Genomic DNA, 27,644 nt, shown 5'->3' with positions numbered 1-27,644 from the left:
GAGGCAGCTGGCTGCGGCAAGACAGTGGGGTCAGAGGGTTTAGCTCCTGTTCTGTAACGCTAGCCAGGACCCACACATGGGCCTCATTGCCTCTGCCACAGCAGCCAGCACAACACAGCAGCCAGCACAGCCTGGAAGCCAGCAGGATCCTAGCCAAGCGTACCAGGACACCAAGAGGCGTCTTCCCAGCTGCTTCCTCCGTGTGCCCTATGCTCCCTGGGTTGCCCTCACTGGGACAGTGCCACCCCACTTCCCCCTCCTTCCTTTTCACTCTTGCTGGGCACTCCTGGCCCAATGTACCAGCTCCTGGCACAGCTGCTGGCTCACGACAGCCAGATGTCCCTTAGCCGCGGTCCCTTGAGCAGCCAGAGCCCGGTGTTTGCCTTTCAGCTCTCCAGAGGAACACAGGTCCTGGCTCGGCTCGGCTCCACGGTGCCACCGCGCTAGCAGATCCTGAAATCCCCATTCAGAGGCTTTCATTCATGAAATGTGAGGCAGCAGGTTAAACATAGGGCTCTGCCCTTCGGGGACACCGGGCTGGCAGCCGTTTCGGGCTGGCTGTGGCAGCAGTGCCTAGTGGGAAGTGCTGCAGGGAACAGGGCAGGGGCAGCGCGAGCAGGGAGCTGCAAACCCCGAGGGCTGGCAGCACAGGAGGCTGAGCAGAAACTGCCCCGCAATGGTCACTGGGGCCGGAGCAGGGAATGTAAACAGCCCGGCATCCACACAGAGGTCATAACCCCCGAGTCCGGTTTCCCTTCCTCTTGCTCCCTCCTGCCTAATCTCCAAGAGCCGCTCTATTTACGAGCCAGACAAGTAAACAAACAAAGGAAAGCTCCAAAGCAATGATATTATTTTCCGGCCAAATCCCTGCGTGCCACGGTCCTGGGGTGCATGCGTGGGAGCGGTCTGTGCACGCCACGGCCCGGCACATGGCACCAGAAGTGGGCAGCCCCAGCCTGCCTCACACCGCTCGTGTGTGGAGGGGCAAAAACGGGGGAACGGCGCTGCCCGTGGTGCGGACACAGCTGGGTGGGCACTGCTACATGGAGCCCCTGGTTTGCACAAGATAGCGGACCGCACACACCTGATGCCGGGGGAAGGGGCAGAGGGGGCAACAGGGAGGGAAGGATGTGCCCGGCCAGCACGGCAGGGCCCTAAGGAGGCCATGGAGCGAGCACTGAGGGCATCAGATGGGCACAATGAGATGTGAGGGGCACAATGCGATGTGAGGGGCAGCCATGAGAGGGGCACAATGCGATGTGAGGGGCAGCCATGTGAGGGGCACAATGCGATGTGAGTGGCAGCCATGTGAGGGGCACAAGAAGATGTGAGGGGCAGCCATGTGAGGGGCACAGTGAGATGTGAGGGGCAGCCATGTGAGGGGCACAATGCGATGTGAGTGGCAGCCATGTGAGGGGCACAAGAAGATGTGAGGGGCAGCCATGTGAGGGGCACAGTGAGATGTGAGGGGCAGCCATGTGAGGGGCACAATGCGATGTGAGGGGCAGCCATGTGAGGGGCACAATGCGATGTGAGGGGCAGCCATGTGAGGGGCACAATGCGATGTGAGGGGCAGCCATGTGAGGGGCACAAGAAGATGTGAGGGGCAGCCATGTGAGGGGCACAGTGAGATGTGAGGGGCAGCCATGTGAGGGGCACAATGCGATGTGAGGGGCAGCCATGAGAGGGGCACAAGAAGATGTGAGGGGCAGCCATGTGAGGGGCACAGTGAGATGTGAGGGGCACAGTGAGATGTGAGCGGCACAAGGAGATGTGAGGGGCAGCCATGTGAGGGGCACAAGCAGACGTGAGACGCAGCCGTGTGAGGTGCAGCCGTAGCTCCCTCACGCCCCCCCCCGTCCCCCGGCGCCCCCCTGCCACCTTCCCACAACCCCCTGCGGCGGGGCCCCGGGCTGCGGGGGGGCAGCAAGGGGCTCCCCGCTCGTCTCCCGGGTAACGGGGGCGGGCCCTCCAGCCCCGCCCCGCGCCTCTCATTGGCTGCCTCTGCTCGCCTCCTCGGTCTCCGCCAACGGGGAGGCGCGGCGGCGGCGGCGGAAGCGGAAGCGGGCGGCGGCGGGGCAGTGGGCGCCGCCATGCCGGGCGCGGCGGAGCGCGGCGCGGAGCTGCGGGAGCAGATGGAGGCCTTCGTGGCGCGGCTGCGGGGCGGCGGCGGGCGGCCGCGCTCCGAGGACACGGCGCGGCACACGCTGGCGCTGCTGCGGAAGATCGTCGCGCACGGGCACTGGGGCTCGGCCGGTGAGCGGCTGCGGCCTGGTCCCCGCGGCCCGGCCGCCCCGTCGCGGGCCGTACGGCCCGTGGTGTGCCCTGAGGCCGTGCCCGCGGTGCGCGGCACCGGGGCGTCCTGCGGGACAGGCCTCCCGGTGCCCGCTCGTGGCGGGGCGGTGCCGCTGCCGGTCGGCCTGTGGCCGTGGGAGCGCCCTGCCCGCCGCGGGTTGGCTGCGGGCGGCGGTGACGCGGCTGTGCCCTCTTGCAGGGGAGCTGATGGAGCTGATCCGGGCGGAGGGCCGGAGGATGGCAGCAGCCCAGCCGTCCGAGACCACCGTGGGCAACATGGTGCGGCGAGTGCTGAAGGTCATCCGGGAGGAGTACGGCAGGTGAGGCGCCCCTCTCGTGCTTCCCGTGCCCCTCTCGGGAGCCCAGGGCGGGCCTGCCACGCAGTGCGCTCTGCTGCGTCTGTGAGCCCACGTTGGTTTCCGCGCTTCCGTCCGCTTTCCCAACTTCAGAGGGATTCAATGAGTTTAACATCGGAGGGAAAGGTAGCAGGACCTGTAGTTTTCAAAGTAGTTGAGGACGTTTCTTCTAGTGAAACTCCATCTGGAGCATGCCCTGTGGACACGTGAGCTTCCCTGTCCCCGGCAGAGCAGTCTGGGCTCTGACTTTGGCCACTCGTCCCCTTGTGTTCCCAGGAGGATCTGCTCTGCTATTGCAGTGCCTTTCAGTGCTGCCCTCCATGTGCCTGCTGCAGCTTTTAGACACAGCTTGGGAAAGCTCCTAGTGGCAGTGTCACGTGTCTTTCTGACAGAGACACCTAGGGAAACTTTGTCATGGCATGCAGTTTTCCTGCATCCCCTGCATGCAATTTTCCTCCCTCTCTGTTCACATCCATGTGCTGTGCTGTGGGGCCCCAAGCTCAGGAGCTTTCCTGCTGCCTTGTGTCAGGTTGTTGCCTTGCGCGCTCTCCCGAGGCTGAAGGGCTCCTTCTCTCCGCAGGCTGCGCGGGCGCAGTGAGGAAAGCGACCAGCAAGAATCCCTGCACAAACTTCTGACTTCTGGAGGGCTGAACGAGGATTTCAATACCTCCTACCCTACCCTCAAAGCTAACGTTATTGAAGCTATTAACGAGCTGCTAATAGAGCTAGGTATGGAGGGGTCTTTACTGCTCTGCGAGCGGGGCTCCGTATGGGGTGGGGCTGATGCTTCTCCCTGTTCTTAGGTGGAAAGAAGGCAGCGAGGAGCTGGGAGGCTTAGCCCGAAGGAATGTGTGTTAGGGGAGCAGCCTTTGCTTACTGGTTTTGAGAGATGGAGGAAACAGGGGCGTGTCTGACTGCTGCTGGTTTTCTGGGAAGTCTTGAGCCCTGTGAAACAGAGGATGAACAATCTGCCGAGGTTGGGTTTACCCCCTGCGAGCATAATTTTGCCCTTGCGCATAGTGCTGGGATTCGTTTTTCATATTCTGCAGTCTTGTGACAGATCAGGCACCCGCTGCTCCTCCAGGCTGCCCCATGTCTCCTTTCCAGGTGGCTCTAGTGCTACTGGGCTGTAGAACTGGGATTTCTCTCACGTGTGGGCATGGTGCTTGGCTGGTGCCGACCCAGCCCACTCCACTAGTGGTGGAGTTGTCAGTATGACCATTTCCCCCAGTAGCTTGGAAGCACAGAGCATTCAAGGGCCAGCTTCTCGCTCCCTCCCCGCTGGTAAATGGAACGGGGAGAAACGCTGCTCCTGCTCTGCCGGTCTTCACAGCATTGCTTTGAGTAAAAAATGATCTTGTTGGAGGACAGCTTCACAAGTGTCGCTTTTCCCGGCTTCTTTGCCGCTCACGGCTGCCTTCCGTTACAGAGGGCACCACCGATAACATCGCTATGCAGGCACTGGAGCACATCCACTCCAACGAGGTGATCATGACCATTGGCTACTCTCGCACTGTTGAGGCCTTCCTGAAGGAGGCTGCCCGCAAGCGGAAATTCCAGGTCATCGTGGCGGAGTGCGCGCCTTTCTGCCAGGTGAGGCAAGGCCCCGTGTTACGTGTGTGCTCGCTGAATTCTTGCGTCTGGAGACGAGCCGTCGGCACGGCACGTGCAAGGGGAACTCTACAGGAGTGCCTCTGCTGCCGTTCGGAGATTGAAGACAGCTCGCTGTCCTGCCCTGTGTCCTTCAGCTGGGGAGCTGTGTTTGTGCTCTGATCCTTGACATCTTTGTGGCTTGGACAAGAACTGAGTGCTAATATCTGTACAGATGCAATTCGGGAGCTGTGTTCCAGGGAAACAATTTAGGTTCTCCCTCTTTTCAGGGTCACGAAATGGCGGTCCGACTGTCTAAAGAGAACATCGAGACTACTGTCATGAGCGATGCAGCTATTTTTGCTGTCATGTCTCGAGTCAACAAGGTGAGTAGGGCTCTGCTGCACGAGGGAGATCCCGGCAGGTTTGGTGCTTAGGCCTCAAACCAGCTGCGGGTCCCATCTGTGACGGATGTGTTTCTTCCGTGAAGGTTCAACATTGTAATAATCCCTGCTTACAGATGGGTGGAGATTCAGTGCGCAGCCCCAAATCGGTCTGGTGACTAACTGCATAGTTTTGCTGCTGTAGTGGCTAATGGGCAGAACAGTTGCAAGAAACTGAGCCAGGAGAGCCTCAAAGGATTAACTTCCCAGTCATTAAAGAAAATGGAACAAAAAGCAGCATTTCCAGAGGAATTCCTCTTGCCTGGAACACGAGATGGGTGGTGAAGGGAATTGTTGAGGTGCAAGATGAAGACTTGACACCCCAAACAGAAAAAAGTAATCCTAATTAATCAAATCCAGTCCCCCCACTTCTGATCTCTGTATTTCAGGCTGTTTTACTGTACTCCCACTTTACAGCAAGGCAGTCATTGCGGTCAGCAGTCAAGTTTCTCGCACAAGCTTACTTTGTAGGCCTGTAGCAGAACAGGGAACGCAGCCCAGGTTCTGCCTGGCATTCCCTGCAGCGGAGCGTACGTTTGTCCTGACAAACTCCTCGAATCTCATCCGGGAGGGTCCGAGCCGGGAAGCTCTGCTTCCTCGGTTTGCTGCGGAGCGTGCATCTAACGCTAATTTGCCTTTTCAGGTCATCATTGGTACGAAGACAATCCTGGCCAACGGCGCGCTGATCGCCGTGAGCGGGACTCACACTCTGGCGCTGGCAGCGAAACACCACTCCACCCCCGCTCATCGTGTGCGTCCCCATGTTCAAGCTCTCGCCGCAGGTAGGCGCAGCACCTCTTCAGTACTGCACCTACCTTAAATGGATTTAACGGGGGGATTTCTCTGCTGGTGGAAGCTTAGGGTGGAGAGCACCACCTGTCCCAAGGGGGGATTGGTAAATGAGGCATCTCCCCCATCTGGTGCTGTTGTTTCAGGTAGGAGATCCTCACCTAGGTCTGTCACGCATCAGGGTCTCTTTGAAGCGCTCCCTGCTATACCAAGTGTCATTTCTCTTCTGTTTATATCTTTAGTGGTGAAAGACCCTCTGTACCTACAGAGGAGGTAGATGGAAATGCTCTCTGTTTCCTGCACTGAGTATTTTCAGTGTCGTCAGATCAAGCGGCAGACTGAGGAAGTCGCGTCTCTGCTCCAGTTCCCTGGGCTTTACAGAAGGGCATACTGGCCATAGCTCTAAAAATGCTTAGGGAAAGCCTTTCACTTGTAGGGCCTACAGGAGTTCTGGCCACACCTACTGTGTAATTGTTGTAAGCAGACGCGTTGTCTGCTGGCAAGTCGTCTTCCTCTGCTTTAGTTCCTTCTAGCACCCTGAATGTTCTCACTAGGGATAATAAGGTGCTCTTTTTTTTCCCCTGACCTTTCTGTACTCTGTCTCATTCAGTTCCCTAACGAAGAAGATTCATTCCACAAGTTTGTGTCACCACAGGAAGTGCTGCCATTCACAGAAGGTACTGGTTCTTCCTTATACAGGCTGGCCAAGACTTTTTTTTGAACACTATCCGTCTTTGTAGTTTTGCTTCTGCTCTGGGCTGTTCAGCACTTTATTGTAGGATTATGATAATGGTGCCAGACAGGTGGCAGTTTCCTGTGGGATGCAGCAGATGCCCGACACTGGGGGCAGACTGCTTTCCTTCCCACAGCTCGTGTAACTTCTTGAAATTTTGTTATGTGATCCCCTTGTTGAAACCCAGTATCTGTGAAATGGGCTTCCCACCCGAGCACCAGCTTTAGCAAGGTGGCAGCTCGCAGGCTCCCCCTCAGACAGTAATGTCTCTCTCAATGCCCCATTTCTATGTGACAGAGACTTTTGGAAAAAAATGTATCGGATTTGGAGCAGGCTTTTGGTTTTGGCCTTCTGAGCTGTTGTTTAAGTAGTAGCTTTAGCAGCATTGGGAGTCTTGTATTCTGATTACGTGCTGTCAGGTTTTCTGTAAATCTGCATCAGAGGGGACTTAGGGTTACTGTTGGGGGGGAAAAAAACTACCAAAAGAGCAGAGAATGCTACTACTCATCCAGGATTGCTGTATGTTTGTGATTCAAGGACACTGGTGGAAAAGCTGGAAAGGATTACAGATGTCCCGGTACTGACTTGAGGGTGGCATGTGCATAGCCAGTTTCTTGAGGGGCTCAGGAAGATGCGCGGAAGGCTAAGCGTGCTTCTTGAGGTTGTTTGTCTAATCCTGCTGCTCTTCACTTTTCAGGGGAGATCCTGGCAAAGATCAATGTTCACTGCCCAGTGTTTGACTACGTCCCGCCAGAGCTCATTACTCTCTTCATTTCTAACATCGGGGGTAACGCGCCTTCCTACATCTACCGCCTCATGAGCGAACTCTACCACCCAGATGACTACGAACTCTAACGCCAAGAAGTATGTTTGTCACTCTCCAGACTTTTCCCATCTTTCTAAAGAGAGAGACGCATCAGCTAATTAAAGCCTGCGTTGCAAAGATGAGCTGCTGTGGGGAATCTGCTCAGTGCAATGTCTTCCCTACCGGAAAGACCAGAAGACAGATCTCTTGTACAGGTTTTGACCCTCTGCTGTTACAAGTCACACGGAGCTGCTAACCAACTTCAATTTTGAAATAGCAAGACATCCAAGTCACTCTCTGGGGCAGCTAAGCTGTTATTTCGAGGTGTGCTGCAATAAAGGCTGTTCACAGTGACCTCATGGTTAATCATGTTTCCACATAGAATTAGTTTGTTTCCATAACTAGCAGGAGTCTTACCAGTGTAGCAAGCTGCCTGGTGTGCTTTTTCCTACGGATGCAGTAAAAATCCATTAGTGATGTGCTTCAAAACTGAGCATTTTGGTAGGATTTTCTGTCAATTTTTGTTGAGTTGCTGAAATACAACCCAGCTTTTTGTAACATGCTGGAATAGAAATTCTCTTCGTGATGAAAGGCAGGCTTTCGGGAGCCCTGTCAGCAAGCTTGTTTGCCTCTGCATCACAAGGCAGAGCTCAAGCTCTTGCTTTGCTTATTGTAGTCTGAGGGGCTTCCTTCCCTTTTGCTGGTGGGTGACTGTGATTATTCTTTTTCAGGCAGGCATCTCGTCTCCGTCTGAAAGCTCTTGCTTTTTGTGAGGGGCAGCAGAAAGTCTGTGGGGGCAGCAGATGTAAATACCTGATTTATTTTTTAAACTAGGTTTTTAAGACAGAACAAGGATGTCTGTGATTTAAATAAAAGGCATCTCTTACTGTTCTGAAATAATCTCTTTTCTAGCCTAGGCTGAGACACGAAATAGAACAGGAACGTGTTCAAAAAAAAAACCAACAACAAAAAACCTGCCTACTGTAAGAAATGCTGTGAGCGATTTAGTTCTTTCTGTAGGGGTATGTTTCTGTACCCTGTGAAAGTGGGGCTATGCTAGGATTTAGGAATCTATTACTCGAGAATGCAAACTGCAGGGAGATGGAGAAAACAGCTGGGTGTGTCATTGACTGCCTACTTAACTAGAGACACTTTTTTTTTGATCCCAAGTTGGCTTGTGTTTACTATGAAGCCGGTCAGTCCTCATTCCAACCACTGCCAGGAGCCCACAGAAATAGTTTAGAGTTAATTTATTAATAAATACCTCCTCAATTTCAAAGCACTATAAAATCCATTAATTAAAAGTCTCTTCTCTATTGTGCAGAATCCTGCTGTGCTTGCAGTAACTGTGAGTGGCTGCAACTTGCCCTTGATAGTCAAGCAGTGACGTGACCCAGGTTTACAACACAGTTCCTTAACGTTGAAGATGCTTCTCCAGGCTCCAGGGCTGGGCTTCTGCCGTGTTCTCCTGGCTGCTCTCTGCTTCCTAGGTCAGTATTTTTTTTTGGTTAGGGTCTTTGCTCCCAAACAGGTGCCATGCTCGAACCATCTTCCGCAGTCTAGACAAATTAGGTTTAGGCTGGAGGGAAAAGTATGAAGAAGCACTAAATCACAACTAAATCAACTTCAGTGCCTCCATGCTCTTTGCCCTAATACAGACGTTCCCAGTTTTTGTCATATCTAATTCAAAGTCCCACATGACTTCCAACAGAATCTAATTTAATAACCTAATATAGCGTAGTATTCATAGGAGAGGAGGTTTTTTTTTCTTCAATTTTAAAGAAATGTTGCTATTTCTTTGCTTCTTTCCCCATTTTATGGTGTCTTAAACTTTGGGAAAATAGGTGTTTGTTTTAGCACCTTTGCTACTAGCAGAATATCAGAATTTACGTGTTTTCCAAATTCTATACTTAAAAACCACAACTGCTTTAAAGCTATGCTCAACTTCAACCACTAGTGAACCTCCTTCAAGTCGGTGTGACCATTCACATGGAATATGGTAAAGTCTAAATTGTTTGCAGGACAGAGGTTTAATTTTCTCATTTTTTTATTTTACTGATAACAGCTCTGTGCAAGTTCATGTAAGATACAGACAGCGCTGGTCTGTTCTAGTTCTAACACACACATACAGGATCAGCCTCATAATCCAGGGCATGCTGCCTTCTTTCAGTGCACCACACAGTACCTGAATTTCCTGCTGTAGATGGTCGATGTCTGCAAGGGGCATCATGGAAGGCCTTCCGTGAGCACACTGGAAGGGCAGCTGGCAAGAGGACAAAGCTTCAATGAGCTGACAGCTCTCCTCCGAAGTCAAACTGTCGTTGAACTTAATAGCTCCTGGAATAAGAGAAAATTCTTGGATGTGCTGCCAGAGAGTTCAAACCACCTCCTGCTGCTGCATGAGGATCAGCTATCCAAAGCCTAAACTGTTTCACCTTGTCCAAGTCTGATAGATGGCAGGATTATTAGATTTTTGGCTTTTCAGATGATGTTGCAAGAAGCAAAGGAGCTTTTTTTTTTTTCCCCCCCTAAGGACTGAAGACGCACATAAAGGCAGTAAAACCAGAAGACAGCTATTACCAGTTCGATAGGCTTTATCAGCTTTATATGTCTGCCACTGACAGGCATCGCTTCCAAACCCAAATGCCAGCCCTGCTGCTAAGTCCTTTCTCACAAAGGGACGCTTAACGGCATCCAGAGGAACTCAAAGCAGAATGTTAAGGAGTCAGAGCAGAGGTGCCTGCAAGCTTTAGCCTTCACAGATTGGCAAGACTATATACATCCAGCCTTTCAGCCGTGGGACTTTTTTAGATGTAAGAAGTTGGACTATACCGTCTGCCATTTGTAGAATACAGTGATACAGCATGAAAATAGGTGCTTTTGGGTCACGTTTACCCTTTCCGCTTAATCTTCTTAATCCTTTACATAACACAGAAACTGCCACAAGGGGCTAGACCTACTGCAGTAAGTACCTGTAAGGAAGAACTGTTACTTGGCTGAGAGCTCCCATGGATGAGTGTGTCTCAGTGAATCAAACACTGTATTTTATCAGTGTTTCACATGTGGATTGGAAAGTACTTCAGGCCCACACAAATAAACTACTGCAGTGTTGTTTGTCCCTCACAGTACTGTCCACAAAGAGACCATTATCTTCTCGTCCCTATGAAACTGTAATCCTGGAATTCCTGCAAACACGTTCTGAAACTACTGCCCCAGGAAGAATGCTGTGTAGAAACAGAAAGGTTAAAAAAATAAATATAAAGAAGGAATGAAAGAAAAGAAAAAGTACAGTTTCCCTACCATGACAGGCTTGGGAAGCTAACACCTTCAGAAGCGTCAGAGGCAGTGTCCCTCGTGCTCGTCCTGTGGTCTGCACTAGCTAAAAGTAGTAAGGGAACATCATCTTACATTCCATTTAATACGAAAAAAAAAAGGAGAAATATAACAAGAATGAGCTAAAAATGAGCTAAGTCCACATCTCTTTTATGGTGCTTATTGCTTATTCCCTCTGGTTTGTGCAATAAGCTTTGCATTATACTGGTCAACTTTAGAAGCAGACAGCTACTCACCTCAACTTGTTCTTGAATAAACTCCTGGAAAGAAAAAGATAAAATGATCAGTTGCTATTTCTCCCTTTCATTGCCCATACCCGGCTTTGTCCACATTTGTGTATAATTTAACGCATAAATGCCAATATTCCCCAGGAAAAATGATGCAGTTGCTTGTACATTGACCATAGTGTGAAAGATCTCAGCACAAGTCCTGACATCTCACAAATATCTTGTCAGGCTTGAGACTAATCACTTGGTTTCTCTCTGCATCAGTTTCCCGTAGAAATATATTCTAATATATAGAGTATTATATAATAGATCCTCTATATACAAAATATATATAAATATACCTGCAAAATGGATATAATGGAACTCTCATACCTCAGAGTATAATATATACATGCTCACTTTGAATTATTGCCCTTTCTTCTTTGAATAATAGTCCACGTGGATTTAATTTCTGATGTCTACGATATAGAGAACTCTTAATCATGAATAGGTGCTACTAGTCCTAATTAAAATAAAAAGGACTGCACAATAGGTCTGCCAAAACACTCATGAGATCTTGAAGTTTCAGCTAAGAAAGAGTGCTGGTGAGGGACAGACATGATCTGCAGCTACCATTCAAAAAAAAAAAAAGCACTCTGCCATCTCTTTCAGGGCTCTTGGCACACTAGGAGCGTGCATTTTGACTTCTACCTGATTCTAGCAGGGCTGGAAAAATAAATTCAATCAGCTGAATTGTCTTTTTTTTCCTTCTTTTCATATCAAAAGAGACCGGTGGCAAGACTGGACTGATTCACAATGGCTCAGCCTAGTGGCTGAATACGGTACTCCAGAAACAATTTTTAAGGAGAGTCCTTGTTCCACTGACAATTGTGGACAACTGTTTCCAATGGAAACTGCAAGCAATCAGTTCAGCAATTTCTTCTTCAAACCGCAGAACATCTGGAACAGCAGCTTTTAGAAAGCTGAACTGCCCATGCAGAGGTTTCATGAAAATCCTAACAACTATTTCCATACCAGCAATAATAATTGTTTCACTGTTCATTCAAGCGTTCCAGAAGGATGAGCAGTAAACTGACGAAATATCTGAACTGCCTACTATTTTTCTCAGTTTTTTGACTATTCCAAGTCTGAATCAGACTCCTATCATTGCTGTTATAGGTCAGGGGCTTCAGTATGGGACTATTCAGCTACTAAAAGAGATGGCACCCACACTGGCCGTAACTCTCTCATAACAGTGATTAACACAGAAAGCCAGTATCACAAATTGCTCTGATCCACATCCATAGCTAACCTCCACAATGCTTTCAGTGACAGGTGGTCTTTTCCGTCGTAATTCATTGGCCTCTCTTTCTATAAAACACAGCGGCACTTTCTTGACTAGAATCAAGGAGCTGTTGGTCTCAGGAAATGATAATTCAAGGCCCAGATCCTTCAAATTTTTGTAGCAGCATCTGAGGAGAAAAATACAGCAAAACAGAAATATGACACAACCAGCTACATCTCCACAGCATGCCTAAATATTTCTGCTTTTTTTTTCTTCTTTCCTGCAACAGTTTCCAGTCTTGAAAACCACACCTCACAAGATTCCAATTAATTTTGCCCTTCCACTCTACATTCACCTACACTTTTCACTCTAATCAACTGTACATATTGCATGCTCCACAGCTAAAAGATCTAAGAGTTCTTTTATTATGCAGAGAACTTTGTATTTAAATTTATAAATCTTTCTTTTCTAAAGATGCAGCAGGTGTCTGGTTCAAGCAAAAATTACCAGCTCATCATACAAATAGGAACATGCACATACCCCCTTCAAATATAAGAATTGCACATCATAAAGACTGCTTTAAGTCTAACCTAAAAAACTGATTTCAACTGACATGTAATAGCAAATGCTTACAACAGAAAAAGTATTGCAAGAAATTTTACGCCGGTTTAAAGAACTTGCGTCCTGTTAATAAAACAAAGAGAGCCCAGGAAAGAACAACTTCTAGTTAATCTGACATTTGTCACCCTGTGGATGGAAAAACACATACAAAAACTGGACTTCGCAGTCAGATGAAAACTCGTCATCGAAGAAAAGGAATAGCCAGCAATTATTATCAACAATAGTAAAAAAAAAACTATAACACTATATATATATATTTTTATTCACTCAGGGAACATTCACTTAAAATAAAGGTGGTGAAGGTTAATTATAGAAAAGAGATTCTCTGAACAAAAAAGAAGCTATTCCAAACTTACTGAAATCAATCATTAGAATAATGCAATTACCAGGCTCCACACGGAGATGACTTGTGTAATTCTAACAAGGACAAGGAGACCATGTATAAGCCTACAGCAAGAGCAAAAAGACTGAAAAAGTCCATTGTGGTGAAATGACAGAATCCACAGAGCTAGTGGAGTCAACTGAGCCCCCCACCCCCTTTTTTTTTTTAAATAAAAAGGGAAGTTCAAGAGAGTAAGCAGAACAATGCATTACTGCAACAATTAGTAGACAAATAACAGAATCAAAACTGCAGGTGAACCAGAAGTCCACCAGCAAGCACAGCTGAAGAGAAAGATCTTTCAGGACAGTTGATATATTTCAATACATTGACCTTTACTCTGCAAGCAACATCAGCATTTAGATTTTCCATAGTGCTTTTAATTAATAACTTTTAGTACAGATAGTCTCACAGACTGGTTGTAAATACTGATAAACTAAAGAGCAACACAAAAAAACACCAGTAAGCCAACACCAGTATATACCATCAGCAGCAAGCTTCTTGAATCAACTATCTTATGTGGCAATAGGAGATCACAACTGGCATTCCAATATGCTGAATAATTTAACCAGCTTCCATAAAAGAAAACCATGCCTCTCTGTTTTACTTTAGCTTACTGATTTTTTTTAATATGCTTGTGATATAGTTGGTGAAAAGCAGCGTCTCAGAGAATTTATTTGGGCCTTCAAAAAGCCTTTGAAAGTGGCTAGAAATGCAAGTCTGATGAATTAAAAAGTTAAATGAAAAATGGAAAAACTGGATTTACTGCTCATAAGGGCAAATTAATGCAAAGTACCAGGAATAATTTGATCTATGCTTATATTTTGTTGGTTTCTACATTAAACAGCAAAAATTAAAAAAAAAAAAGTGTTTTACTGTCACGACAGTTCAATAAACAAGCAGTTCGTGTAAGCAGCAGCGGCCGAAAAAAAAAGTAGACAAATTACCAGGTGTATATATACACCCGTATATGTATAACAAACAGAAGATATGGGAACAATTGTAAAGCTATTGTTGAAATCAGTGGGATACTGCCATTTGGTATATTGTATTCAGTTTTGGCCACCCAGTCTCAAAAGTAGGTATGTCAAACATGGAAGATATTCAAAGATGAGAGTAAAAATAATTCCAAGTTGAACAAGAGGCATTAAAAATATGGTGATGTTGGCAAGAATATCATTAAAAGATAGGAACAACAAAGGCATCCAAATATTGTTGAACTACGAGCAGCAGCGGTTACATTCTCACATTTTTCCATACAGCAGGTGGTGAATAATAGTGCTTTACCCTTTCCTCTGGAATTTCTGGTATTAGCCATCGTAACACACACGAGTTACCAAGCGGACATAGCAGTGATACCATTATGATCAGAATACACACAAAAAGGGTTTTACACCAAACAAGTGCATCCCTATAAAGGGCAGCATCCCTATAAAGGGCAGCAATCTTAACAAGGAGTGATTTAAATGCTGACGAGTTTGACACAGACATCACAAAAAAAAAGGGTGGGGGATGTCTGAAAATAGCAATGAGGTAGACCTGTGGAAGTTAACAGAGAACTTGGACTGAACACAAAGAACATGAGAAAAAATACAAATGCACGTGGCAGGAGACAGTCAGGGATATTTGGGGGAAACAAAAATGATCGATTAGTGTCCAGTAGGTCTATAGTAGTTCAACAAAACATTTGCATCTTAGCCTAAACTCCTGCAGTACAAAAGTTAAGTATCCTAATAGCAACCAGTCTACCATTCTGAAACATTTGGGAAACAGTGCTCATTAGTTACTCTTGGCAGGCACCTAGGATTAAGGAATGCGTTTTTGCAGGATTCACAACACAAGCTTTCCATAGCACATCCTCCTCCTCTCCAACAGTGCCTATTAAGTCGGTGCCTATATCTACACTGGGAGCACTGCACTGCAGCGTGCACTTCCGAGTCCTGGTCCCTAGCCAGGAGGATCTGCTGGAGACTGCTGTGGTACTCTCCTGGCTCATGCCCCAAGGTTCACCTTCCCAGGGAAACCAGAGGGTATTGCAGTGGCATAGAGATGGCACACCAGAAGCACACTTATTTTCCACAGAATAGATATACCCAACCGGTCTCTGCTCAGGCAAGAACAAACAGCTATGATGGTGACCTAAGTTATATAGAGAGATCTTCCTGGTCAGCAGAGCCTTCCCCCAAAGTTTAGAGCGACTGGCCATTACTAACCGTAGAATTCTTCTTTGCTCTTCCGTAACTTCAATCTCCATAGGGGGAGAGATGGAGGAGGACAGTAATTTCTTCTTGCCACACGCTGCAGCTTCCTTCTCATAGGAATCTGTGAATGAAACATTTGGAAGTATCCCTCTTTGAATATTTACGCAGGCATTACCCTTAATGACCCTATGGTTTGGCATGTAATCCTCTGTTTGGATTTAAAAATGACCACAGAATGCCTTCTCCTGAAACTTGTGGAGGACTGGGAATGTCACAAACCAGACATCTAGTCTCTGGGGAGGGGTTGGTTAATGCCACTTTGTTTTTTCCCACCATTTCCAAAAAAGAGTCACCCTAAATAGCAAAAAAAAAAAAAAAAAAAAAAGTAAAAATCAAAACAAAACAAAACAGAAAACCCAACAACCCTACTGATATATTTAGTTCAACTCGCAGAGAGCAATTTTTCCACAGAAAAATCTCTCATAAAAGGCATTAAAATACTATTCATTAAGCATCTCTCCCTTCAGTCTAACTTTTTTTCAGTACCTGACCAAAGAGAGCAGATTTCCTGGAATCCTCTCTGCAGGAACTGCATAGTATTTCTCAGTGAAAGAGAAGGTCAATGATTTTTAAGTACTTGATGAATAGCTATTGTGCTTTCTAATACTGAAACTAATGGCTAATGAGCTTACAGAAAAGACCATTATCCCCCCCAGTTTCAGAGTGAAGAAATGTTAGGCTTTAAGCATGGTATTCAGCTAAAAAGGAACCAAATAAACTGTGCTCCTTACTCTGCACCCCACGTCTTATTCTTCACAGCATAACCACATGCTCTTATTGATGTTGTTCTATTTCCTGTTCATTGTTTTTCCTATCAGTCTTCCTGCTCTTTCATTATGTCAGGACTATTTTAGTTTGACAGTTCTGTGGGTAGGGTGTATATCTTCTGTTTTTGGAAACGCTGTAACAATTTTCAGCTGCCAATGCTATGAATGCTACCCATACTGAATGGCTGCATTCGGACAGGGATCAGGGTCAAGATGACAAATCAATATCCTATTGGTTCGATATATCCCAGATTTATCCTTATGACAAATTAGTTAGCAAGCTTTGCCTTTAAGATAGCTCTTGTTTGCACCTTCCTGTGCACTACCTTTCCTAAAACCACCTGAATCCTCACCTGCAATAAGCTGCTCCAAGCGGATCCGTTCATGCGCTGCATGTTGGTCCACCAAAACCAAGAGGTTTCCACCTAAAAATGTAGCACAATAGATTAGAAATAGGCAACTTGGTACCAGCAACTGCACAGGCTGGAAAGAAGAATGACCTCTCCCTAGAGGCCGCATTTAGAAGTTAAGTACCCACTAGTTTTACAAAAATGAAGTGAGAAGGAGATTGTGTTGGCAGAACAAAGTCACTACAGAACTGAAATTCAGTGATCCAAATGGAGCATTTAAATTAAGGGTAGCTAGATTAAGTCAAAAAATCTTGTCTATTGACGTCTTCATCTAACTTCAGAATGAGAGCTGAGGTCACCCACAAACTGTTCTATTTAATACAGTCTTTAAAAACATTACAAAAACTACTGATTTTGAATGCCTTTTTTGTACAGCTTCAGCAGGCTGTGGCAATGAATATGTCCAGACAATGTGAACACAGTCTGAAAGACGTTAGTAATTTGAGTATAATCTATTTTTATAACACTAATCTGAAGGCAGTAGGAACGTTCAACAACATCCAAAATAAAGAGTAAGAAGATCCAGGCAATTTCATGTGAAGGCTAACATTTTGCTCTACTCACGGTATCATCCCAAGACAAGAGGACAAGCAGGACTGTGTTCCCTCTGCAGTATAACTACATTTGAAACCTAACTCAAATAACTACTCTTACCTTCCTTTTTATCCATTTCATTCCTAGTGTTGATTACACAAGCAATAAATTTGTTGTCCACTTGCTGAAGAACCTGTAAGATACTCAGAACAATCATTACCCAGTGGTAAAATCATTTTTAAAACGAAGGTAAACAAAAGAAGATGACAATCAAAATGGATCAAACGCACAGAACAGCTATTACGATGATTAGGGGAGTGGGAATCACATCTTTTCTAATCTCAAAGGCTCAAGGAATTTGAGCTAGCAAAACTGAAACTGCGAAGATATAGAATTATTCTTTATAATAAAATGAGGGGCTAAATATGGAAAAGGCAGAAATTATTTGGCTAAAATATAACACTGGCTGGTCAAATGACCATAAATTGGTCATGAAACAGTTTAGTCTGGAACTATAAGAAAGTTTCAAAACAGCCAAGAAAACAATTCTGGATCTGTCTTTTCAAAGACAGTTGTAAGGGCAAGAACTGCAAGGTGGGGCTGGAAATTTACAGAATGGATTAAACGGTGGCGTAGAAGCCTCCTTGGGAATCGAAGCTGTACACAGCAACTCTAAGTATCTGATCTCTAAGTATCTCAGTATCTCTAAGTATCTGATCTGCTGACATCACCAAAAAAACCCATAAACAACCTTTTATAATCTGAGCTGTGTCTAAGGGCTTGTGCTGATCATCTGTAGGAGCCAGGAAGCATTTTTTTTGCCTCTTTCTTTTGCCTAATTTGCCTTTGAGAGTTGCTTCCACCTTCTCTTCAAGCATCATAAATCAACCTAAGCTAGAGATGGAATAATGCGCAGTGATGCACAATGCTTTAAGTATCTAATTTTTATATTTAAATTAACAGATAAAGGGTTAGGGAGGAATTTCTCCCTCAGTCACATGGCCAGAGCTCACTGGGAATACTGTCTCACTATCCATGCACTGTACACCCCTAGGTAAAAATGAATAGATGATCCTGTTTCTTTGAAGGGATACAAGACATTAATGATTCTTCTGCTTTACAGCTTTCTTCTCTGGTCATTTTGAAACATAACCCGTTTCCTGTAGTAAGTTTATTTACCCCTGTTATTCTTGTACACACAACATAAGTGAGAATCATTTACGTTCTTCTCCACCCCGGAGCTTAACACTACCATGTCCCATCCGTCAGAACCTGCAGTCTCAAAGTCAGCAACCTGATCACATGAGAATAATGGTAATTTGGCTTACAAGCCTTTAGTCATTAATAAGTAACCCATGGAGAGAATTCACTTTGACATTTTTATCCAGGCAAACTGTCAAACAATGTAAGCTGCAGCCATACGTTTACGTCAGCTTTTAAGTTTAGAACCAAAACATTCAATAAAAAAGCATTAAAATAGTTAAGCTTCATGCCATGATGCCATTTTTAAGAATCACTTCTCAGAGCAGCTATTATAAATCTTAAAAAGGAAATTTCAAGTCTTTCCAGGAAATCTGGGATTTGCTTTTGAAACCACTGTGCTGAAGAATTAAATTTCTAAGGTCAATAAATATAGAATATGTAGGACACAGATTTCAGGGGAATACGAACTAGCAAATACCTTCAACAAATGTAAAAACCCGCCTGTTGAATGATCATTTAGTTAGCAGTGTTTCAAAGCAGTGGCAACAAGGCTGCCTCTTGGTTTGATTTAACCATACAGTCAAGGACTTTTAGTTGCTTTGCAGACAGCTGATTATCCATTAGAAGATACTAAGATCTCACATGACATACATGTCTGATGGTACTGCACACCAACCGAAATTTCTGTTTGTGCCTGTGAAAATTAAGGATATGATCTATTTCCCTGGAGACCTCTCTCCTACAAGGCAGAAACTTCAGAAAACCCCACTTGCTGAACGGGAATTTTGGCATGAAAACTAGAAATAGATGATATTGTACCTGCATCGAATGGACCATGTCTTTGGTGAAACGATAAGGATACAAGATATTGTGAATTTTCACAGCCAGATTCTCTGCCTGACCGCTGGTCACATCCACAGCAATCTGTAAAAAGAGAATTACGTGGAGAGTTTATAGTATCATGCAGCCCGTGGAGAATAAGAAAAAAAAAGATTTAGGAAAGAACATTCTGGAGGTTGCTCTCTCTGTAGTTTGACAAGGCAAGCTTTCTACATAAGAACAGCACTAGCTAAAGATACCATCTGGCAATCCCTCTGCTACTATCCCCATATACTTTCCCATCTGGATATTACCTGCTAACTTCAAGGCATTCAGTTACTTGCAATTACCTACCAGAAAGCCTGAAGCTAACAATCAGCCTACGCAAGCTGTCAGTAGAGGAGATGAACTACCCTGAGATGACTCAGAGTACCTCACTGTAACAAACACACAAACAAACATTCCTCTGCAGAAACTCACCAGCAGGTGGTTTGCTACTCCATCTCCATTGTTTGCAGGTGGAAGTGGTTACATACGCATGTTTACACACACACACACAAACAACATGATGATTAAAGATAATGCTACATCGCGACAACAAAAGAAGTCTGTATAAAAGCTCAAACGTTGTTTCCCTCTCACATGCTAGAGCCCTGCCAGGCTACACAAACAACTGCAGTAAAATACAATTTTGCCATCTGAAAACTTTTGATTTTAAGATGAACATTTCTGTAGAGGGAAAGACAGCCTACAATAACGTTTTGCTTTTGAAAAGCAAAAGATTAGCCTGATATTTATTCAAAGTCTGAATATATGCACAAATATGACTTACATATAAACCAGCTATAAAAAAATATAATTGCAAGGTCTGTAGTCTAATATATCACTGAATAAATTATACACAACAGTTGCAATATATTTGCAATTTTGGTCCCCATGTCAGAAAGTAACAGAAGGATAAAATGATTCCTGTTTTAGCGTGAGATGCAAGATAATGCTTACCTCTGGGCAGCGAACAAAAACAGGATTATCCCATTCTGAAAGCAATGACTGGAGAGACTCGCCTTCAGCATCTGGGAAAGAACATACAGATAATACACGGACTGCCATCAGCCATCAATAGAAGGTACATTGGGTACCTCTACCTCACACAAGTATTATTATATTTTTTCTCCTTCAAAAAAGGGGGAGAACGTACAGATAAATAATGGAACGTGAGAATGGGCTTCTCTATTGTCTGCTTTAACTAGAAAGGTCCCTGTGCAGCTTGCTGTCTCCTGAGCATGCTGCAGCACAATTCAATAGCCCCTGGAAGTGGCAAGGAAAATTAAAAAAAAAAAAAAAAAAAGGCACCTGCTTAGCTACCCACTGCCCCTGGACAAAGCCACATACCAAAAAGGTGATTTCATCCTTTCCATCACAAAAAAAAAAATAAAGAAAAAAAATAGTGAGGATTGAAGCTATTTTTCACATTCCAAGGTTGGAATGAGTACAAAGAAGGGGCTAGGTAATTATTCTTTAAACTTCTGACATAATTCAACAAAGAACTGGGTATTTCATCCTGTAAATAAGTACCCCCTAACCTGCCTTCAACCCTAAAAGAATTTTTTTTCCAGTTCTAGATCTGAGATGACTCACACAGTCCCATTGTTAACAGACCTTGAGTAATTCTGGGTTCCTGTTGGGACATCTGGGAGAATTCTTTGATTTGTTTTTACAACAGAACACTGTGTCCTGGAAAGCTGGCCCTACCTCTCCGATCCTGGCTTGCTAGGGTCTTCTCTTTTCGAGGTCTAGGAAGGAAGGGTAGCACAATCTCACTTCTAAAGGGATGGCACCTGCACTGAAACCCTAAACACAACGTAAATTTACTGCTGCAGATTCATCAACATGCAAAACTACAAAAAGCTTATTATATTCTTATAAATGAGCGTGTGCTTAGCTCAGGCAAATTAGAGTGTTTCACAGATTTTGCCACCCAACATTGTGAAATAGCAGCATATATGTAAAATACTGAGAATTATCAGACACACTTGCATGTGGAAATTTATTTAAAATATTACTGTGGCTTCTGCAAGCCTGCCCTTCTTAAAAATTGGCTGCTGCTTTAATCACATAAGAATTACTTCCAGAATTAGTGCAATCAGAAGTGTTATAGGAAGGAGAGGGCATATGGTAAAATCTTTCAGATATCAAAACACTCTTGACTTTCAGGAATGGCAAACTGTCAGCCCATCACCAGTCCCATCAATACTTGGTGCAGTTATCAGCAACTTGTAAGACTACAAACTACAAGCTGGTGAGACCGCATGAGATATCAGAGTTAGCCTAACATGTTCCTACCCACCCAGAAATGATTTATTGATATTATAAACCTGCACTGTTATCAAGATTATTAAGAAAAGTGGCTCTGATTTCCAGCACAACGGTAAACATTTCACCCTTCCTTTGGTACAATTCAGCCTTCTATTCTTTGTGAAATAATAATGAATTAATAAAGTTCCTTTCTACTAAGAAATTACGGGTGTGCATGCAGGAAAAGTGGCAGTGATAAAGCCAAAGAAAACCAGCTATGTGCTGATAAGCTCGGTATGAAAAAGCTCTGTGAGATCCTACGGCCAGCTCATAGACTCCTGACTGCTGGCTTTAGCCCAGGAAAGCCCAAGGATGGTTCTGCCCTGGGGACTGAGAATCCTTTCAAGAATCCAAACTGGCAGTCCCACACAGGAAGGTAACTCGGCGTCCAAGTGCCCCAACACCTAGTCACAGACTCTTACAGAACAGAGGTCAAGATGGCCTGCTGTGATTCCCAGTAAACCGGGGCAAAACGAAGAATTCCATCTCATTTAGACATTGGTAGAACTCTTACAGCTATTGCCATGGAAAGGTGTTACCCCTCGAGTTCACAGGAGCATCTATCATTTCTGTGAACAGGAGCCCAGTGTTTACACATGTAACAAACAACGGTTACATTTCCCTGCTTCTTGTTGCAGGAAAACCCTGATCAGGACCTACAGGGCTCACAAAGGATTGTCTTGCCCAACGGCCAGTGAGAATTCAGAGCTGGCAAGGATATTATTAATATGATTCTTCTGATGGGTAACATCAGAAAAGGTGCTGAGGAGGGCTCATCTACTTCAGACATGCAAACCATATACAATTAGCACACTAGAATACTGATTTTCACTTGCCTCAATTAGCTTATTAAAATATATTGGTGCCAGGACATATTGATCGATAATGTACTAAAAGTAACAAAAAATGCAGATATAGCTGACAACAAAGACCAAGCTGAACTGGGATGTCAACCTAATAGAAAGAATATTAGCCTAGTACAAACGCACAGCATCAGATTATTCAGAAAGCCATTTGATAATGAAACAAAGCTTGATAAATTTTCCTGGAGTGGCCAGCTTAATCTGAACAAAGACACCTAAGTCTAACCGAGGAAATCCAGCATTTCTGTCGAGCACATGGAGTAGATGGGATGTGACGAGACAAGATGGCAGCCAGCCACTGGCGTGATGGCTATGGAGGATATCCGTAAGAGCACACGGATTATTCTTACCTCTTTCCACCTGCCACCACCCAGTGTAATTTCCCTGAACTTGTGTGCAAGGCACTCATCTTAATAAGTCACCTGGCCTTGAAGTTCTAAGTCCGCACCAGGGGGTTACTGACACTATTCAAAAAAGCAAAATGAAAGTACCCATAGCAAGTCAACATGATCAGGAATGCACTATACAAACATTTTGGATAGAAGATCGAGCTCCACGACTCCGTGCTTTGGCTCACTACCAAACAGCTCTGGGGGCAGCGGAAATTGGTAAACCACAGAAATTAAAAGAAAGTGTTAGTCAGGGAACGTACATTTGCACTTCCAATTAGTTTTACCTAGTAAAAACACAGATGTTCTTCCCCTCATAATAAATCTGCTTTAATGGAATACAATAAATTTTAAAAACTATTGGCATCAATTATTATCCTTAAAAGGAAACAACACCTGAAACATCTATTGCACCAAATTTTCTATGACTGATGATTGGGAAGTAAGAGACAAAAAAGGGAACAAAGCAGAGGCTATCACAATTAATTAGCCAAATATTTCACAAAACTACTGGAAACGAGGCCAAGCTACTTTTTCAAAACAAATTACATAGAAGAAAATACAGCCTTCAAGTGGAATGGCTGCATCTTTGGTCAAAATATTTCTGTCTATAGACAGAATGAAGAACAATTTTGAATAGATCTATTAATGGAAGGGAAAATTATCAAAGACATTATTCTACCAAGCCAGATACGGAGGACACAGAAAGCCAAGACCAACAGCTAGATCAATGAGGACTTGTAAATGTTCCACCACTGACAAAACAATACAGCGCAGCGCCCTGTAACTTCAAGAAAAGCTCCACCATCAAACTACCAACAATGCTGTACAACATCTGCAACGCAAAGCGTGAAGGAACAGCCTTCCAACATCCGTGGAACAGACTAAGCATTCTCAATGAAATGTCAGATTTTTGTTCATTCTCCAAGGGCTGTTTTCAATTTTATAGGCAGGTTGAAAAAAGGGTCGTTTTTGTGGTTTAATATGGGGCTCACAGTAACAACACGTTCTTGGAATCATTTAGGACAAAATGTTAAAAAAAAAAAAAACACAATATATTTCTGGTACACTTATTTTGAAGTAGGTCTTGCTTTATAAACAACAGCAATTATATATAATTGGGATCATAGTAAATGCCACGATGCCCAGTGAAAACTAGGCAGCTGCCTGTTAATTGACAAGGTGTTGCCATTTCTTTCTACTGTTTTATTTAAAATTACTTTTTTAACATCTCGAATGTTAATGTTTTTCTGTCTCCACAGTCTCCAACACTCTTCTGTTTTCCATACAGCTATTACACCTAACACAGTGGATATTTCAATATAGATTGCCAGGTGCTGCCAGCAAAGTATTTTATGCACCTAGCAGAACACAAATTGTTTTCCTCGTTCTGTTTTTACCCCAACACACCCTCTTACCATTCTCTGAGACAACATTCACAGCCATTGTCGTTATATCTTTAACGCAGGCAGCCTGAAATCCTTCAGCAGGAGGAGTGCTGTAGGTGCTCAGTCCAGTTGCTGTATTGATGTATATCGTCTTACCCAATGAAGCATCAAAATCTTGCAGCCAGTCAGACCAACGCAAATCATCTCTGGGGTCACCTCTACTTGTGTTGTCCGCAGAGAACGCCAAGTTACTTGGGAAGGTTACACAGGGAACCTCGGTATCTTTCAGGTTTTGATTTGAGAATTCAGCTAACACGCTTTTATCTTCACAGATTACATTAGGATAATCTTTTTTTGCTGGTAACGGTAAAACGCTGCTTGCAGAGACTGCGTATTCCCCTTCAGTGCTGCTGAGTGGTGATGAGCTGACAGTGTGCTTCGTGGGTTCTGCTCTCGTATCGTCTGATGGCTGGCAAGCATCCCCCTTAGAAATGCTGCAACTTTCCCTCGTGTTTTCCACTGCTGATTCACACATTTGCCGTGCATTATACAAACCATCATTATTTGAAGATTCATGAACAAAAGAGCGGTTATCTTTTCCACTGGAATCTGTTTGGAATTGCTCACCAAGTTGTTTTACTTCTTTGTGGTCGCTTTTCATTCTGGACAGTTTGGATGATAATGATCCTGGAGATCTTCTACTACTTATGTTTGTTTTACTAACCTCTGAGTAATCAGACAATGTCAAAGGGCTCTGACAAACGGCCCGTTTGTCTGGTGAAACTTCTCCACTGCAGACTAAAGTCTCATCCAAAGATCTCACAAGCTGGCTGTTATTATTAGAATCTGTGCGTTCCAAAGTCGGAGTCTCACAAATACTCAAGCCACCGTGGCCATCATTCTGCTTCTTTGAAAAGTCACGGTTCGCTTGTGAATTAAAAACGGGGACACCAGATTTGCTCTGCTCTGCTAACGGCGTTGGCAGCATACACTTGACTCTCCCGTAATATCTCCTGAACTTTTCTAGGGAGCCCAGCTGTGTGGATAGGCTCAGCTTCTTACAGGGCTGCGATCTTGGCTCAGCTATTTGTTTCCTAGGACTTTTTGTAGCTTTATTGTGAGGATTACCTAAAGATGTTGCCAGTGGCAATTCTGTAACATCAGATGTTTCGTAATGTCTTTTACTGGCAGCAGTGGGCATGGCTATCCCCTCACTCACCTGATTTGACAAACTTTTGTTCTCTGACTGCTTGCTTCCATCAGCCGTGCATACTTCTCTGCTGCAGAGAGGTGTGTATTCTTTATTTGTATTACTGGAAATATCCTTAGCATTTAAAGCTGGAGTGGGAAAACTCACTTTGTGCCTAAACGTGTGCTTGGCAGTGACAGCGCCAGGTCTACTGTGCCTGTTTAACGCAAGACTTGTTTCTGTTTGTTCACGCCCACGTGGGGGTTCGTTTTGCACAACATGTGTTTTGAGGCCTACAGAACCCATTTTTTTGGGTACTGAACTAGCAGCTCCCCTTCCGGCATCATCCACCACTTCAGTTGTTTCCCTGTCTCCTTTTCCTGCATTAGACAGTCTTATCAATGAACTTCCAGAGACAGTTTCAGACTCTGTTGCTGTATCAGTAGGGTCTTTTCTCTCAGACAGCCACCGAATAATATCAGTATTCGAGTTACGGACCGTGTTGCTTTTCTGCACTACTCTGTCTTGCTTTCCCACATCTTTTATGTAGTTGTCTGCACAACGCTGCAGGTCACGACGACTGTCTATTTTTATTATTGCTGATCTGGCCCCTTCAGTGAAACAGGAATGGAGATTTTCTGAAGATCTGAGGTGAGCATCAGGCACTGTTTGGGAACAATTAGCGTCTTTTGGCTCCTGTTCTGAGATACCTGATATAGTGAAATTAGAAGCTGTGTCATCTCTGCTGGGCAGTGGAATCTCTGCTTTATTGTTTCTACACGGATCAGTTGGTTCGTCAGTCTTTTGATTTGAAGAAACTTCAATTTCCTGTGGATTTTTATTTGGCTCTGTAGCATTTGAAGATTTTTTCCCCATCGTGGATTTTCTTTTGACATCTTTTGATTGCAACTTACATATTTCATAGGAATCCAAAATTTCATCACATGCTTTCTTAAAGTTTTCTTGGATGCTCTTCTCCTCAGAGAGCGAGGGCTTCAGAACTGGAGCATTATACAAACAAAAGTCATTATCTTCGTTAAATTCTCTGATGTCCTCGCTACATGGTTCAATAAATAAATGTTCTCGCTTCAAAAACATTTTCACTCCTTCCTCTACGCAAGCTAGAAGAGCATCCCAGTTCTGGAACTCAATCAGAGTTTTTGCAGGTTCCAGACACACATCGTAGTCACTGTACGCACAGGACACATTGAGAATAAAGATCCCGTACAGCTCTGGGCCACTACGATGGCGACCAGGACTTGAGCAAGCCTGTCTGTTTGCGGGGCCACTTTTTGCTTTGCAAATGACACTTTGTTTTCTTAATAAAAAATCAATTAGTTTGTGTAGTCTTGTCTTTAAAACAAGCCTCCTATTCACATACAAGAACTGCATGTTCTTGTTGTAATGTCCTTCAGAACTGATATAACCACCTATCTGAAATCTTCCAGACTTATGACTCACTTCTCTTAACTTCTGTGATCTGCCCAGCCCATAGATTTGACAAAAACGAGAGTAAATGTCTCTCGTTTTAGGGAGCTGAAGCACCATGGCACAAGAAACATCGTTCCTTAAAGAAAGTGAAACAGAGGGATGCATCAGCGAAATTGCCTCTACTTTCTGTCTCACTCTCTCAAATTCCAGCACAGGATCCATGCACCTCCTCCTCACCGGCAGCTGATAGAACAGGTTGCACACGGTCACTGTCGTTCCGCCACTTGGTCTGCTCAGCTCAGCTTCACAGACTTCCAGCGCATGCCCGTTGTGAAACAGTTTCATAAAGGTTTTTGCTGTCCTGCTGGTCTTTGATGAAACTTCCACGACGCTGGCCACGTTAGCTATGCTTGCCAGAGCCTCCCCTCTAAAGCCATAGTACGTCAGGTTCTCCAGGTCTCCCACTGAGCTGCACTTACTAGTGAAATACCGCTTTCCCATTTTATGCAAATCATCTCTCCCCATCCCGGAGCCGTTGTCTACCACCTGGATCTTAAAAGCTTCCAAATCCACCCTGACAGCTACACACGTTGCTTTGGCATCGATGCTGTTAAGGACAAGCTCCTCGACGCACTGCCCCAGCGAGGTGATAGTCACTCCGGAGCGCAGCCTGGCGCGCACATCTTCGCCCAGATGCTTGATCATGTCAAAGCCGGGTGGATGAGGAACTCGGGGAGATCACACCGCCATGTTCTTTCAATTACCTGGGGGTGGGGGAGGAAGAAGGTATAATTAAAGGATTAAAGGCCTGACAGCTGTGCTGCACTCACCCTTATAGATATAATGTGCTTGTTTTTCTCCTATTTAGAGTTTTTTTCTGTGATTACCACCCCGCTCAGGCTTGGACTACAGGTCAGCCGGTGCCTTCAAGGCAGACGGCCAGAACCGGAGCGTGTGCCCCTAACAACGCACTTGCTCCCCAAATCCAACGCAACTAGAGGGAAACCCGGCCCGGGGAGGCCGAACCCACAGGCCTCCTGCTTCCGTCAGTACCACACACGCAGAGCACCGCCACGGAGCAGCCCGGGGCCGCCCTCCCCTCGCTGCTCCCTCCACCCCCGGGGCCGGGCAGCGCCTCCCCGCTGGTCCCTGCCCCAGCCCCAGCCCCTGCCCCTGCCCCTGCCCCGGAGCTGTCCCCGT

The 27,644-nt window shown here is 45.1% G+C and overlaps 2 protein-coding genes across 3 annotated transcripts; one reads left to right on the top strand and one right to left on the bottom strand.

The window, feature by feature from the left end:
- Nucleotides 1–2,062: 2,062 nt before the first annotated feature.
- Nucleotides 2,063–7,365, top strand: EIF2B2 (eukaryotic translation initiation factor 2B subunit beta). Its single transcript, XM_040558858.1, is given in 9 exon segments — nt 2,063–2,256; nt 2,495–2,615; nt 3,232–3,380; nt 4,081–4,244; nt 4,532–4,627; nt 5,328–5,423; nt 5,425–5,466; nt 6,084–6,150; nt 6,904–7,365. Coding segments are annotated over 9 exon segments (1,056 nt in total). The 5' UTR covers nt 2,063–2,093; the 3' UTR covers nt 7,062–7,365.
- An 883-nt stretch (nt 7,366–8,248) lies between these two features.
- On the bottom strand, nt 8,249–27,637 carry MLH3 (mutL homolog 3). Of its 2 annotated transcripts, XM_040558850.1 has the most exons (12): nt 23,855–27,637; nt 20,582–20,680; nt 19,832–19,902; nt 18,830–18,934; nt 16,928–17,000; nt 16,217–16,288; nt 15,049–15,157; nt 11,863–12,022; nt 10,581–10,604; nt 10,312–10,390; nt 9,197–9,348; nt 8,249–8,590 (listed from the first exon to the last, which is right to left on the bottom strand). In XM_040558850.1, the coding sequence occupies exons 1-12, from the start codon at nt 27,147–27,149 to the stop codon at nt 8,498–8,500; spliced, it is 4,332 nt and encodes a 1,443-aa protein (XP_040414784.1). In that variant the 5' UTR covers nt 27,150–27,637; the 3' UTR covers nt 8,249–8,497. The 2 variants fall into 2 exon arrangements, with proteins under 2 accessions (XP_040414784.1, XP_040414785.1); XM_040558851.1 differs by lacking the exon at nt 20,582–20,680 and having other exon boundaries at nt 23,855–27,635.
- Between the last annotated feature and the right edge of the window lie 7 nt (nt 27,638–27,644).

Source organism: Cygnus olor, chromosome 5 (assembly GCF_009769625.2).
Source record: "Cygnus olor isolate bCygOlo1 chromosome 5, bCygOlo1.pri.v2, whole genome shotgun sequence".
In the NCBI taxonomy this organism is placed as follows: Eukaryota; Metazoa; Chordata; class Aves; order Anseriformes; family Anatidae; genus Cygnus; species Cygnus olor.
This window is presented reverse-complemented; position numbering and strand designations above follow the sequence as displayed.